This window comes from Camelina sativa, chromosome 19 (genome assembly GCF_030686135.1).
Source record: "Camelina sativa cultivar CO46 ecotype springtype chromosome 19, ASM3068613v1".
NCBI classification, from domain to species: Eukaryota; Viridiplantae; Streptophyta; class Magnoliopsida; order Brassicales; family Brassicaceae; genus Camelina; species Camelina sativa.
This window is the reverse complement of record NC_141898.1, coordinates 9,324,768-9,337,275: the sequence shown is the minus strand read 5'-3', so window position 1 is coordinate 9,337,275 and position 12,508 is coordinate 9,324,768. Positions and strand designations below refer to the sequence as shown.

General features: G+C 34.4%; 3 protein-coding genes across 4 annotated transcripts; all 3 read left to right on the top strand.

Annotated features, from left to right (window-relative positions):
- The first annotated feature begins 1,205 nt into the window (after window positions 1-1,205).
- Window positions 1,206-4,004, top strand: LOC104765790 (abscisic acid 8'-hydroxylase 4). Its single transcript, XM_010489557.3, has 9 exons — window positions 1,206-1,522; window positions 1,602-1,923; window positions 2,043-2,192; window positions 2,287-2,535; window positions 2,623-2,712; window positions 2,809-2,887; window positions 3,030-3,136; window positions 3,245-3,363; window positions 3,725-4,004. The coding sequence occupies exons 1-9, from the start codon at window positions 1,326-1,328 to the stop codon at window positions 3,822-3,824; spliced, it is 1,413 nt and encodes a 470-aa protein (XP_010487859.1). The 5' UTR covers window positions 1,206-1,325; the 3' UTR covers window positions 3,825-4,004.
- A 3,958-nt stretch (window positions 4,005-7,962) lies between these two features.
- On the top strand, window positions 7,963-10,693 carry LOC109124739 (ceramide synthase LOH2). The gene is made up of 6 exons (XM_010489555.3): window positions 7,963-8,656; window positions 8,912-9,123; window positions 9,220-9,375; window positions 9,628-9,813; window positions 9,920-10,098; window positions 10,308-10,693. The coding sequence occupies exons 1-6, from the start codon at window positions 8,510-8,512 to the stop codon at window positions 10,325-10,327; spliced, it is 900 nt and encodes a 299-aa protein (XP_010487857.1). The 5' UTR covers window positions 7,963-8,509; the 3' UTR covers window positions 10,328-10,693.
- Window positions 10,694-10,695: 2 nt separating this feature from the next.
- Window positions 10,696-12,482, top strand: LOC104765788 (UPF0496 protein At3g19250-like). 2 transcript variants are annotated; one of them, XM_010489554.3, is made up of 2 exons: window positions 10,696-11,132; window positions 11,227-12,482. In XM_010489554.3, exons 1-2 carry the CDS (start codon window positions 11,054-11,056, stop codon window positions 12,207-12,209), a joined length of 1,062 nt encoding a protein of 353 aa, XP_010487856.2. In that variant the 5' UTR covers window positions 10,696-11,053; the 3' UTR covers window positions 12,210-12,482. The 2 variants fall into 2 exon arrangements, with proteins under 2 accessions (XP_010487856.2, XP_087357620.1); XM_087501494.1 differs by having other exon boundaries at window positions 10,792-11,132; window positions 11,230-12,482.
- The last annotated feature ends 26 nt before the right edge of the window (window positions 12,483-12,508 follow it).

The following is a 12,508-nucleotide window of genomic DNA, read 5'->3' as shown; positions in this document are numbered from 1 at the left end:
TTCTTTAGGCTCACCTAGATTTGTTTCATATTTTACTATTCCTGTCGGGATATTATTTCAACTGATTCGTGCATGACGCGAAAATTACAAAGCAACAAGATAGAGATAGCATATAATGATAATTAATAAACAGTATGTTAGAAGTAGGAAGAAGAGGTGAAAAGGTAATACAGTAACATTTTTTATATCAAAAAGGTAATAACATTTAAATACTACTATAGAGTTATCATCTATTGTATGTAGTAAGTGAGATAGAGACTAGAGAGATCTATTTTTATTGGGTCAACCGAGATAGAGAAACTTATGTTTTATCAACTGAAAGGAGTGAAGGACTTATAGATCCGACTCGATTTTTCTGGATCTCAAATTTACCACCTTCTGACTTTTTCATTGGAAATTAGCACTGACACAGCGAAGGAGTTTTGTGAACAAATTCATGCGAAACCCAAAACATGTCTTTTTCCTAGTTTTCATTTATTTTTTTGGGCAAGAAATTCTATTTTTTTTTTCATTTAAATTTTGAATTGTATACTGTCAGATTTAGAATTATGGTGTGATATATTGACCGTATTTAACTAGTAGTCTATAATTGTTCATTTTTATTTTTTCTTTCAAAATGAAGTAACACCAAAAAAAAAAAAAAAACTTTAAGAACTTACTATTCTTATTCGTAATTTTTAACAACACGTATATATTCTAACACATGAATATTTTTTCTCTATATGATATATATACCTCTTCTGCAAAAAAAAAAAACAATTGAATAGAAAATGCTTTTATATTAAAAATATATTTGCATTAATATAATACTACGGAACATGAACTTTTTAGTTATAGCTAAATTACACTGCTCATTACCTTGAAAACTAAGGCAGTATATAATAACTAAAATCGCGATTTCTAGCACCCTATTAATTATTATTCTTGTAAGAAACCAAAACAAATTGAAATAATAAAGTTGTCTATATTCTTCTACAATAAATAAGAATCGACAAGATCTAAATTTAGATTTATTCAGCTTTTTCGCCTGAGAAGCCAAAACTGTGAACAGATAGCAGTCGTCATCTATTTTTTACGTTTGGATGAAATAAAACAAAACAAAACAAAAATAAATAATATATAAAATATGTAATCCAAAAATTTGTCTTTATTTAATTATTCCACAATTTTCTCTGTGTATATATACCCCACCTCTCTCTTATGTAGTTGTGTGTGTGTTTTGATCCATATTTCTTCTTCTTCCTCCTCCTCTTTCAGATTTCAAAATTTTTTTCATCCTTCAAAACATTCAATCATCAACGGAACATTTACAAATTAAATTGAATATGGTTGAACTTAGGTTCTTTGTTATACCAAGCTTCATCTTGGCTTGCTTGCTTTTGGTAAGAGTGATTGTTTCAAACAAGAATAAGAACAGTAGATGTAAGCTTCCTCCTGGTTCCATGGGATGGCCATACTTAGGAGAGACTCTACAACTCTACTCACAAGACCCCAGTGTTTTCTTCACTTTCAAGCAAAAGAGGTAACTTCGAAAGCTTGTCTCTCAAGTTACTTTTCTGTTTATATGCTCTTATATTTATGTTTTATCTTTTGATGTACAGATATGGAGAGATATTCAAAACCCGAATCCTCGGCTATCCTTGCGTGATGTTGGCTAGCCCTGAGGCTGCGAGGTTTGTCCTTGTGAGTCATGCCCATATGTTCAGACCAACTTATCCAAGAAGCAAAGAGAAGCTTATAGGACCCTCTGCGCTCTTCTTCCACCAAGGAGATTATCATTCCCATATAAGGAAACTTGTTCAATCCTCTTTATACCCTGAAACCATCCGTAAACTCATCCCTGATATCGAGCACATTGCCCTTTCTTCCTTACAATCTTGGTCCAATATGGGTATTGTCTCCACCTACCAAGAGATGAAGAAGGTATTTATATGTTCATACGTTATACAGCAACCAAACTCACACAATGCAATTCCTTGATTGACTTTTATCAGGTACTCTCTGAGATATCCTAATACACAACATAACCTTGTCTCTTGCAGTTTGCCTTTGACGTGGGTATTCTAGCCATATTTGGGCATTTGGAGTGTTCTTACAAAGAGATCTTGAAACATAACTACAATATTGTGGAGAAAGGCTACAACTCTTTCCCCATGAGTCTCCCCGGAACATCTTATCACAAAGCTGTCATGGTAATCTCATCTCTCGAACGAAATGAATGAACTTACCTCCGGGCACTAAAAATAATGAACTCCATTAAACTGACTAAAAACTTTTTATAAATAGGCGAGAAAGCGGCTAGAGACAATAGTAAGCGAGATTATATGCGAAAGAAGAGAGAAAAGGGTCCTGCAAACGGACTTGCTCGGTCATCTACTCAACTTCAAGGATGAAAAAGGTCGTGTGCTAACCCAAGAACAGATTGCAGACAACATAATCGGAGTCCTTTTCGCCGCACAAGACACAACTGCTAGTTGCTTAACTTGGATTCTTAAGTACTTACATGATGATCAGAACCTTCTGGAAGCTGTTAAGGTTTGATATATCACATGCATATGATATTTTCCTCTCTTTTGTACATATATACTTAAATTAATCTATGTATGTTCATGATGATTGCAGGCTGAGCAAAGTGCTATATATGAAGAAAACAGTAGAGGGAAGAAACCTTTAACATGGGGACAAACGAGGAATATGCCACTAACATATAAGGTAATTGATAAATCATATAATTAATATTTAGGTTTTGTATATTAAACCACCATATATATTAATATAGAGCTCATGTTTTAATGTTAAATGAAATAGGTTATAGTTGAGAGCTTGAGGATGGCAAGCATCATATCCTTCACATTCAGAGAAGCAGTGGTTGATGTTGAATATAAAGGTACTATAATTAAAAATCATGTCACCTGTACACTACTAGAACATTCTATCTATATAAGCTTTTTTTATTATGATAAAAAACGTGGTGGTCCAAATGCATATAAATCACTAATATTTTTTTTTTGTAACATGCATGTATACAGGATATTTGATACCCAAGGGATGGAAAGTGATGCCACTATTTCGGAATATTCATCACAATCCGAAATATTTTTCAAACCCTGAGGTTTTCGATCCATCTAGATTCGAGGTAAATATTACTATTTAAGAAATTTACATATAAAACTAGATAAGTTTAATTTTGATAAAGATGTAGATAATGTAACGTGTTATAATTGGTGGAAATATATAATTGAAGGTAAATCCGAAGCCGAATACGTTCATGCCGTTTGGAAGTGGAGTTCATGCTTGTCCCGGGAACGAACTCGCCAAGTTACAAATTCTTATATTTCTCCACCATTTAACTTCCAATTTCAGGTATTTTTTTTTCTTTCTTTTCTTCTCTTCCTCACTACTATATAATTTTTAACTTAATTATAATCAGTTAAGTCGTTCTCTCTCTGCAGAATCAGCTTAATTGTCAAAATTTAATAGTAGCACTAGCATATAGTACTCGATCATTAACAATATAATTCTATTACCATCTTAACAACGTGTCAAAAAAACATGATTTTGAAATTTATGATCGTACGCAAAAACACAATAAAGACTTTGCAATAGTAACTTGTCTAAACATGATTAAACACATCACTATTCCTAAAGTACATGACTCAAAAAACATAAGCTTTTCACATGTGATGTACTAATTATGATGATGGTATTTGATTTGTGTATGCAGATGGGAAGTGAAGGTAGGAGAGAAAGGAATACAATACAGTCCATTTCCAATCCCTCAAAACGGCCTTCTCGCTACATTTCATCGTGGACATCCTCTTTAGTTGTTGTTAAAAACCTTCATTGTCTTCTATTACTAATTAATCTTTGTCTTAATTAGCTTAATTTCGATGATTTAAAACCCTTTCCACGTTTTCAAAAATCATTATTGTATTCCTTGGGGGTGTTTCAAGTAACATGTAACAACTATGATAGGTGGAGTAACAAATGTCGATTCCGGTAAATCTAAAATTACCATTCGAAGTTCGAACATGATCATTCTATGATCCTATGTACGGATGTTAATAGTGGGTTTTAACCCAATGGGTACCCGGGACCCATAAAAATTAGAAATCCAAAAATCTGCTTTTTGTGTTAAATTTTTGGGAGTTTTAAATGGTTCGGGTACCCAAATTGAAAAGTCTCATTCGGATTTATCTTATTGGGTTATGGGTACCCACGAGACTTTAAAAATAAAAAATCACATGTGATAAACGACGTCGTTTTTATTTTTTTGGCCGACACTTAGTTTTAGTTAACCCTAAAACTAAAATGCAAAATATGATTATATCATACGACTTTGAGATTTAATTTGACTTTAGTCATGTTTGGTGAAAGAACAATACAAACAAATACACAAACAAATATTATCTATGTTAACAAAACTCTTAAATGTATTTGGTATACTTTATCTATATGATATAAGATTATAGATTTTTGAAAATTGTCATAAATATAATAAAATAAACAAAATACATAATATAAATCATATTTGGTACCAAAAAGCTAAAAACACAAAAATACATAATGCAAAATACAAATTACATCTCATAACACAAAAAACATTCGTATATACATGGGTTTACCCACAAAACTAAAAGCCCATTCGGGTTTACCTAGAAGACTTAAAACCCATTTAGGTTTTATGAATTCGGGTTTTTTTGAGTGGGTTTTTTTCGGATTCCGGCCGAGCTGGATTTTTTTACCCACCACAACATCCCTAATCCTATGTTTGGTGGTAAAACGTAAACAAAATCAAAGATTGAGAGACCCACGTGAAGGGAGCAGCCACGACCGCACAAAGCGTGAATGTGAAAAAGAAAGAAGAGAAAAAAATTAGAGGTGTGTGTGTCTATGTGTGAGTGGACTGCGGAAATGACGTGGCTACGAGCATCTTCTCACTTCCATAGACTATGCCACGTGTCGTTAAACTAATTGGCCACCTAGAAAAAAGTTATTCGTCTTTAATAAAATTTTTAAAAAAAAAAACAAAAATTTGGGGTCCGTTTCATCATATCTTCGACTTCGAGCTCGAGGAATGGTCCTCCCTAACATGACAATGGCCTTTGCCTCCCTTTATTATTTTTCTTTTAATAAACTGTAGAAATTTTAGATCTTTTCAAATTTAGGTCTAATTAGAAAACTTAAATTGAAATTGCGTTCCATACATATATAAGAATTAACTTATGTACTGTTAGGCTGTGACTTTTTTTTATACCTACCTAGCTGACACCAAATACAAACCAGACGTAAAATTAGGAAAGTGATACATAGCATAGGGCTAACAATATTTATAGATACTGCTTGCTTACAAACTCTGATTGAACTGATCATTATTAGATATATTTTGGTTATTTATCTCTAAATACACCCTTAAAAAATAACTCAAAGCGTTTTCATACCTAGTGTTAGAAGTGATTAACTACAATGGCATGTTCATATGATGCCATGATTCATATGATGCTTGGATTTGTCTCCGGTACGATCTGAGTAGCCCATTCAAATAGATTTAAGCTATACACATAATTAAGCTAATAATTAGTAATAAGTTTGAGGATCCAATTTATTTGAAATTTGCATTTATCTCATATTGTTAAATAAAAAATTTAGACAAAAACATACGTAACTTTTTTAGGGTTTTTCTTGTATCACAGAATATTTTGAAATATGCAAACGCAAGTCTGAAAAATGAGGAGATAATCATCACACTAACATGAGAACCACACAAAAATGGGGAAAAAGAAGAAGTATCAACATTGATCATATAAAAAGGAGGATTCCTTTATTTATATCATTAGTTATTATTGATAATATTTGGGGTGTAAATTTAACATGGGAGTGTTAAGCGTTGTACCAATGAAAATGTAAAGTTAGCTAAGGGGGACCTAATTTACGAACTGGTTTCCTTTTCAGTTTTTAGTCTATTTAATATACCATTTTTGTTTGGTGCTCCTACTCGTGCAACCAAACATCGCCATTTTTCAACTATATATTCCTTTTTATTTTCCAATTGTAAAACAAAACGAAACAAACAAAATATTTGAAAAAGAACTTCATCTTTATGTATCTACGTGTTGTAGTTTATCTGTTTCAATCTTTTATTTTTGTGTCGAAAATTTAATAGTTGTTGTCCCGTTGAGTGTGTGGTAGGTGAAATTTTAATTCATAATAAGATATTATATGCATGTACAAGTAATTACTTTGATAGCCAGAGACCAGAGTGTTTTGAAGAGACATTCATATAAAGTAAATCATGAAGGAATTGACTTCTAATATCGGTGTTTAGTGACAAAAAAAGAATTGTTTTTTTCTTAACTAATGTAACGTAGAATTGTAGGTATTAAATTGGGTGATTTGAATTTGATGAAGTGTTAATCATAATCTTCTTTGCTTTCGAAGATTCAAGTTAGCTACATGCAAATATAGATTATATGTAAACATAACCCACGTGCGATGGAACAATGGTATGTGTCTAGTACCAAGAGCGTAAGCTCATTACAGTGTTCGATTCCACTGCGTATAAACTACAAACTGTTACCGCACGGGCCACTTGTTCATTTAGGCTTTGTCTTGAATTAATGCTTTATATATGGTGGACTTTTTTTAGCAAACTCAATTAACATGCCTGCCTACTCATCTTCGGAATTAGTCGGGTGCTTCGACCAAACCCGAATATCCCAAATGCTAAACCTACTAACAACCAAAAAGCTATATTCAAACATAAACCATTCAGATTATTTGGTCCTTAAACTTGGTTTAATGATTATATAAAAAGTAAGACTACGAGAACTTCCACTTGGTGATTCAAATATTTGGTGCTGACCAAACATTGGTTACGTTCTCATATGGTGTTTTGGGCTAGCGCCCAAGGCTATTACATTACATACTCACATATCCTAGAATTGTCTCTTAATAAATTGGCAGATTAAAACTATCCATCGGGCTTAAACATAACTGAAGAAGCCCATTTTTTAATTGGTTGTCGAATTTGTATAGGAGTGTATGAAGGATTGTGGTTAACTGGTTTATAGATGACAAATTTGACAACGTAATTAGAGAAGACTAGAGAGTCTAGCTAGATTAATCAAATATGTAGACAGAAGTAAGTGACTTAGATAAATTAATATATGTACGAACTACGAAGTGGCAGCAAAAAAAAAGAGTCTTTGGTTAGAACTTAGAAATAAATGAGTCCAAGCTAAGCGTGACAAATAAGAAGACCAGTGCTGAAAGCATGAGTTCTATAAACGCCGTGGATGGAATCATATTGACAAGTGATTACCAGAAAGAAAAAGATTACAATAGCTACACCGACTAATATTTAGTAGGAATATTATATCATACAGTACATACATATTATTATGATTGATCTGTCACGTAGATGCATAGTAATAAATTTAAAGATATGATATATATGAATACAAAATGTTAAAATCTGTAAAAAACACCTTTTTAGGAAAATATCAAGAACACATAAATTGACGTAGAAAAGTATCCTAGCTAGAAGAATACTAAACCAATGGGGACAAAACACTCGTTGTCAATGACTTAAAATTAGGAAGAGAAAACTGAAAGTTTGAAACAACGAAACTAGCCAATACCACTTGCATTGTTAATATTAGTAAAGCTAACATTTTGAACATAAAGATTAAACATGCAAAATAAATACAAACATAAACAATTAAATATAGATGACTTAACGATGTTAAATACGAAATATGAAAAGGCTGGAAGCTAATTAAGGGGACATGATCATTGCTTACACTTGAGCATCATGCTCATGCTCCTGCTCCTGCTTTGGTTTAAAGTTAATGCAATCCTTATCGTAGCCCCTAAGTGTGTTCTTATCATTATTCTCGTTTTGGCTGAATTGTATCTTATTATTATTATTATTATTATTATTATTATTTCTCTTTGTACAACAGGTTCAAAAGGTTATCTTACTAGAAAATATATAATTTTGGTTATAAATATTGTCCTTATTAATCCAATTCTTCATAAATTTATTTTTAAAAACATAATAATTTATACTAGTAGTTATCCCTATCAAAACAATAATAATTAATAAATACTAGTTATTACTTATTAGTATGATGAGTTGTTATGGGTGATACGATAAATTAAAAATACACAATAAAGTAATATAAATATAAATAAAAAAAGGAGAGAGGCCGTCGTGATGAGATCCCAACTTCAATTTCAATTTCGCTAAAAGCTTTTAATTGCAATTTCCATCTGTCGTCTCACCGGAGGATCAAAACGTGCTCCGAATCTCTCCTCTTCTCTTCTCTTCCCCCAATAAGGTCACGCAAAAGATTCCTTCCGATCACTAAAATTCTCGGCGGTTGTTTTTTTTTTCCGGCGATTTTTGTTCCCCGAGGGGAAAAAAAACATTTGATTCTTTCCGTTGGATGATTCTTCAGTAATAAAAAGGTAAGAGGTCTCTCTCTCTCTCTTTCCCGCGCCGGACATGGACTCCGTATCGTCACGCGGCGTAGACGCCGTCGTAAAGAATCTTAAACCGCCGTCGATAGAGGTCTGGCATTTCCAGATTGCTGTCTATTTCGCTTTCGGATTCTTCTTCTTACGGCTCTTCCTCGATAGATTCGTCTTTCAAGTAAGTAAGAATCTTTGGAAATTGATTACGTTAGCAGAGACATAGAGACTAGTATTAAATTCGTCTTAAATTAATCATCATCATCATGGTTACGCTGACAGTTGAATTTAATCGAGAACATGTTTTCTTGTTTATATATATGTATTCTTTGCCACTTGATAATAGAATTTGGATATTATAAAACAAATGAGCAGTGTTGTTGTTGTTGTTGTTGGTTTGGTTGGTTGATTCTTGTATATTGGATTGTTTGATCAGAGGATAGCTGTGTGGCTTGTGAGTACTGGTTCTGCTCCGATCAAACTGAATGATGCTGCTACACGGGCTAAGATCGTTAAATGCAAAGAGTCCTTGTGGATTTTTTTGTATTATGCTGGCTGTGACCTTTTCGTTCTCAAAATCCTTTATCACGAGCCTTGGGCTATAGATATCAAACTCTACTTCCACGGTTGGCCTAATCAAGATTTGAAGTTAGTATTCTTCTTCATCATATCTTTGTTCCCTGTACATGTGATGTGATATGGGAGAAAAACGAGTTATCTAATGTTTGTTTTTTTGTTTTCTAGGCTTTCAGTAATGCTTTACTATATGTGCCAGTGCGGTTTCTATGTGTATGGTATTGCCGCTTTGCTTGCATGGGAGACCAGAAGAAAAGATTTTGCTGTTATGATGTCTCACCATATTATTACAATCATCTTGATTAGCTACTCCTACTTAACCAGGTAATTAGACCTTAATCCATCTCTTTTGCATCAATTCATGATTTTTTTTTATTTTATAAAAAAGTTGTATAGAGTTCTTATTTATCTGTGGTAGATTTTGACTGGATTTGTTAAACTCAAAAATAAAAATAAATTCTTTTGCATTTGTTTTCTTGTTAAAAAGATTCGACAGTTGACTGATGTTTTGTTGTTTAGCGAGCTATAGAGCAACCTTAAAAGATTATTGGGGAATTTTTTTGTTTCCTTCTGCAGTTTTTTCCGGATTGGAGCAATCATCCTAGCCCTTCATGATGCAAGTGACGTGTTTATGCAAACTGCTAAAATTTTCAAGTACTCTGAAAAAGAATTTGGAGCAAGTGTCTTCTTTGCACTGTTTGCTATCTCCTGGCTGTTGCTACGGTTGATATACTTCCCATTTTGGATCATCTGGGCCACGAGGTAGATACACTTTATTTCAACTCTTTTTACCTACAATGTCTTGTACTCGTTGTCTATGCTTGATCTGACCTTACACACTTTTTTTTTTCGTTTTTTTTTGTTAAAGCATTGAACTCCTGGATTATTTGGATATGACATCAGCTGAAGGCACTTTCATGTACTATTCTTTCAACACAATGTTACTGATGCTTCTTGTCTTCCACATATATTGGTGGTATCTCATTTGTGCCATGATCGTAAGACTGCTTAAAAACAGAGGAAAAGTGGGAGAAGACATTAGATCCGGTAAGACTTATATCTTTCTTTCATTCTAAGCCTGGGCCATTTTTCTCTATTGTTAAACCGGCTAGGTTTATGAGCAAATGACTTCCTTAATGACTTGCAAAGCCCCAAACTAATTATATTCTTCATTGCTGTATGTCCTGTTGGCTGTGTAAGTGTGGATTTATTAAGGATTATGAGTAACCATTGTTTTGTTCGTTTGTTCATGGCAGATTCAGAGGATGATGATTAGGCTTGTTGCAAGCATGACAGATACGGAACATGTTTCCACTTCTCCAACCAAACCATTTTAGCTGCTGAAGAATTTGTTCTCAGCTTCATTACTTTACTAATTAGAGTTGGAGGTAAAAGAAAAGGAGAAAGGTTATAGTTTACTTTTGTTTTTCAGTTTTGTATTGGTCTGAGTCCAATTCGACATTAGACTGCAGATTCTCTTTGACATATAAGAAAAGAAAAAGAAAAAAAAAAACAGAAAATTGGGGTTCTTGTGTTGTTCTATGCTGTATAAAAACTATATGGGAAGTCTTTTGTAAATGCAATTCCTCATTGTATGGTTTTCTACACACCATAGCCTTTGTTATAAAGCTCATTGCTGATATTATCTGTTTTTTACTGGTTACTTTTGCTCAGATTCATTTGCATACAGAACATGTTCGAAGACTTTATCAAGTCATGATGTGTTATGAAACCGAGTCCAACCCAATTTGATACAATAGATTATGAAACCACAAAAACCAAAGGAGCTGTTAAGAGCATATTAGAGAACCAATTATGTATGTTTTGTGCCCAGTATCTCTTGGAGTCTGGAGATGATCTTTGGCCGAGAACAAATATGATAAATCTAGAAAAATAAATTATTAATGGCATTGAATTGCGTACAAGTGAAAAGTCAACGTTACGAGCTGTTATGATGGTTCAGTAGCTTTCCATTGATGAATCAAGTTCATCTTCCCTCTCAATGCCGCACTGTCCTTGCTTTAAGCCCGCTTCTCCGGAGGCCTCTCTCGGCGACGGACCTAATCCACATCCTTCCACAGGTATATAATTTTTTAATTCCAGAAACAGCCAACCAGGTGTTTGTTGAAATGCCTGAGTGAATAGTGAGTTCGTCTTTGACTCTTTGTTGTACAGAAGGTGTGGCCTCCTCCACTTTTAACCTCAGCCGCGAGTTGGCTCACGCTTTTCAAACTCCTTCCAACAACGACAGACGTTCACGGCTTCTTGAGATTGACCCAACTCCAGAAAATCTCGAGCTGTTTCTCTCTCAAGAGCTCAAACCAAACAAAGAAAGAGTTCAAGAAGCTCTTAGAGACGCCAAGCAAACTACACTCACCCAACTCGTCTCTACTTACTTCCAACACAGCGAAAACGCTACCCGCTTTTGCTTGAACCTTTACCAGAACGTCCACAGTGCCCGCTTCCACCTCTACACACCTCTCTTAGAACTCTTCCGCGGTGACCCTGCCATTGACGAGTCCTTCTGTAACTTAGCCTTCGATGTTTTTCTTAAGCTCGACACGTTTGAAAACCCTTTCTCATCTCCTGAATCTCTCAGCTTTCGAGACACCAAATTATGCATTAACCAGCTGAAGGACAAGCTGGACACCCGTCTCCGTAAGTCTAAGTCACGGGTCCGCCACCTCCACTATGCCACAGCTGGTTCTGCCTTATGTTTTGTTACTGCCGTTGTTGCGGTTGCTGCTTCTGCGGCTGTCATCGCCTATCATGCATTTCCCACCCTTGTTGTTGTTGCAGGTCCCTTGTGCACTCCCTACCTCCCTCACAGTTTCAAGAAGAAGGAGTTAACTAACATCTCTCAGCTCAATGCTGCTGCCAAGGGTACTTTTGTGCTTAACATAGATCTTGACACCATTGACTGTCTTGTCTCTCGTTTGCACATGGGGATCAAAAACGACAAGCTTCTCATTCGGCTTGGATTGGAGAGGGGGAGGGACATGCATTCAATTCAGGAGTTTGTGAAACAGCTTCGCAAGAGCCACGTTAACCAGACCCATCAACTCGATGTTCTTGTGGCTCATATTTGCCGCTGGTTCAGTAATGTTAACAAATTCAGATCTTTGCTCCTCAACGAAATCCTTACTCCCAGAACCTAAGCTCCTAAGGCTCTTTGTTTCAGGATTTTCTCATTTAGAGAACAAATTACTACCATCTCTGAGTCAATCAAATCAAGATCACAAAGGTCAGTGGTTTTTTTAGCGTCAGTTGTTTTTTGAGTGTATGTAGATGTTGAGACTTTTTGGGTCCTTCAATAAAATTGTTCATAGACTTGCCTGACTTAATCAGTAAGTTCGATATTAGATGTTGTATTGGTTCATATCATCATATTGAATAATTCTTTTGGTAAATTCATAAGTTTTCACTTCAAATAGCTGTTTCACAAAGTGTATATGTT

Coding starts and splice junctions, on each gene's coding strand:
- LOC109124739 (XM_010489555.3), top strand. CDS start 8,510: ATGGACTCCGTATCGTCACGCGGCGTAGACGCCGTCGTAAAGAATCTT. Junction 9,124..9,219: donor TGGCCTAATCAAGATTTGAA/GTTAGTATTCTT, acceptor TTTGTTTTCTAG/GCTTTCAGTAATGCTTTACT. Junction 9,814..9,919: donor TGGATCATCTGGGCCACGAG/GTAGATACACTT, acceptor TTTTTGTTAAAG/CATTGAACTCCTGGATTATT.
- LOC104765788 (XM_010489554.3), top strand. CDS start 11,054: ATGCCGCACTGTCCTTGCTTTAAGCCCGCTTCTCCGGAGGCCTCTCTC. Junction 11,133..11,226: donor TAATCCACATCCTTCCACAG/GTATATAATTTT, acceptor TTTGTTGTACAG/AAGGTGTGGCCTCCTCCACT.
- LOC104765790 (XM_010489557.3), top strand. CDS start 1,326: ATGGTTGAACTTAGGTTCTTTGTTATACCAAGCTTCATCTTGGCTTGC. Junction 2,193..2,286: donor CTTATCACAAAGCTGTCATG/GTAATCTCATCT, acceptor TTTTATAAATAG/GCGAGAAAGCGGCTAGAGAC. Junction 2,888..3,029: donor GGTTGATGTTGAATATAAAG/GTACTATAATTA, acceptor GCATGTATACAG/GATATTTGATACCCAAGGGA.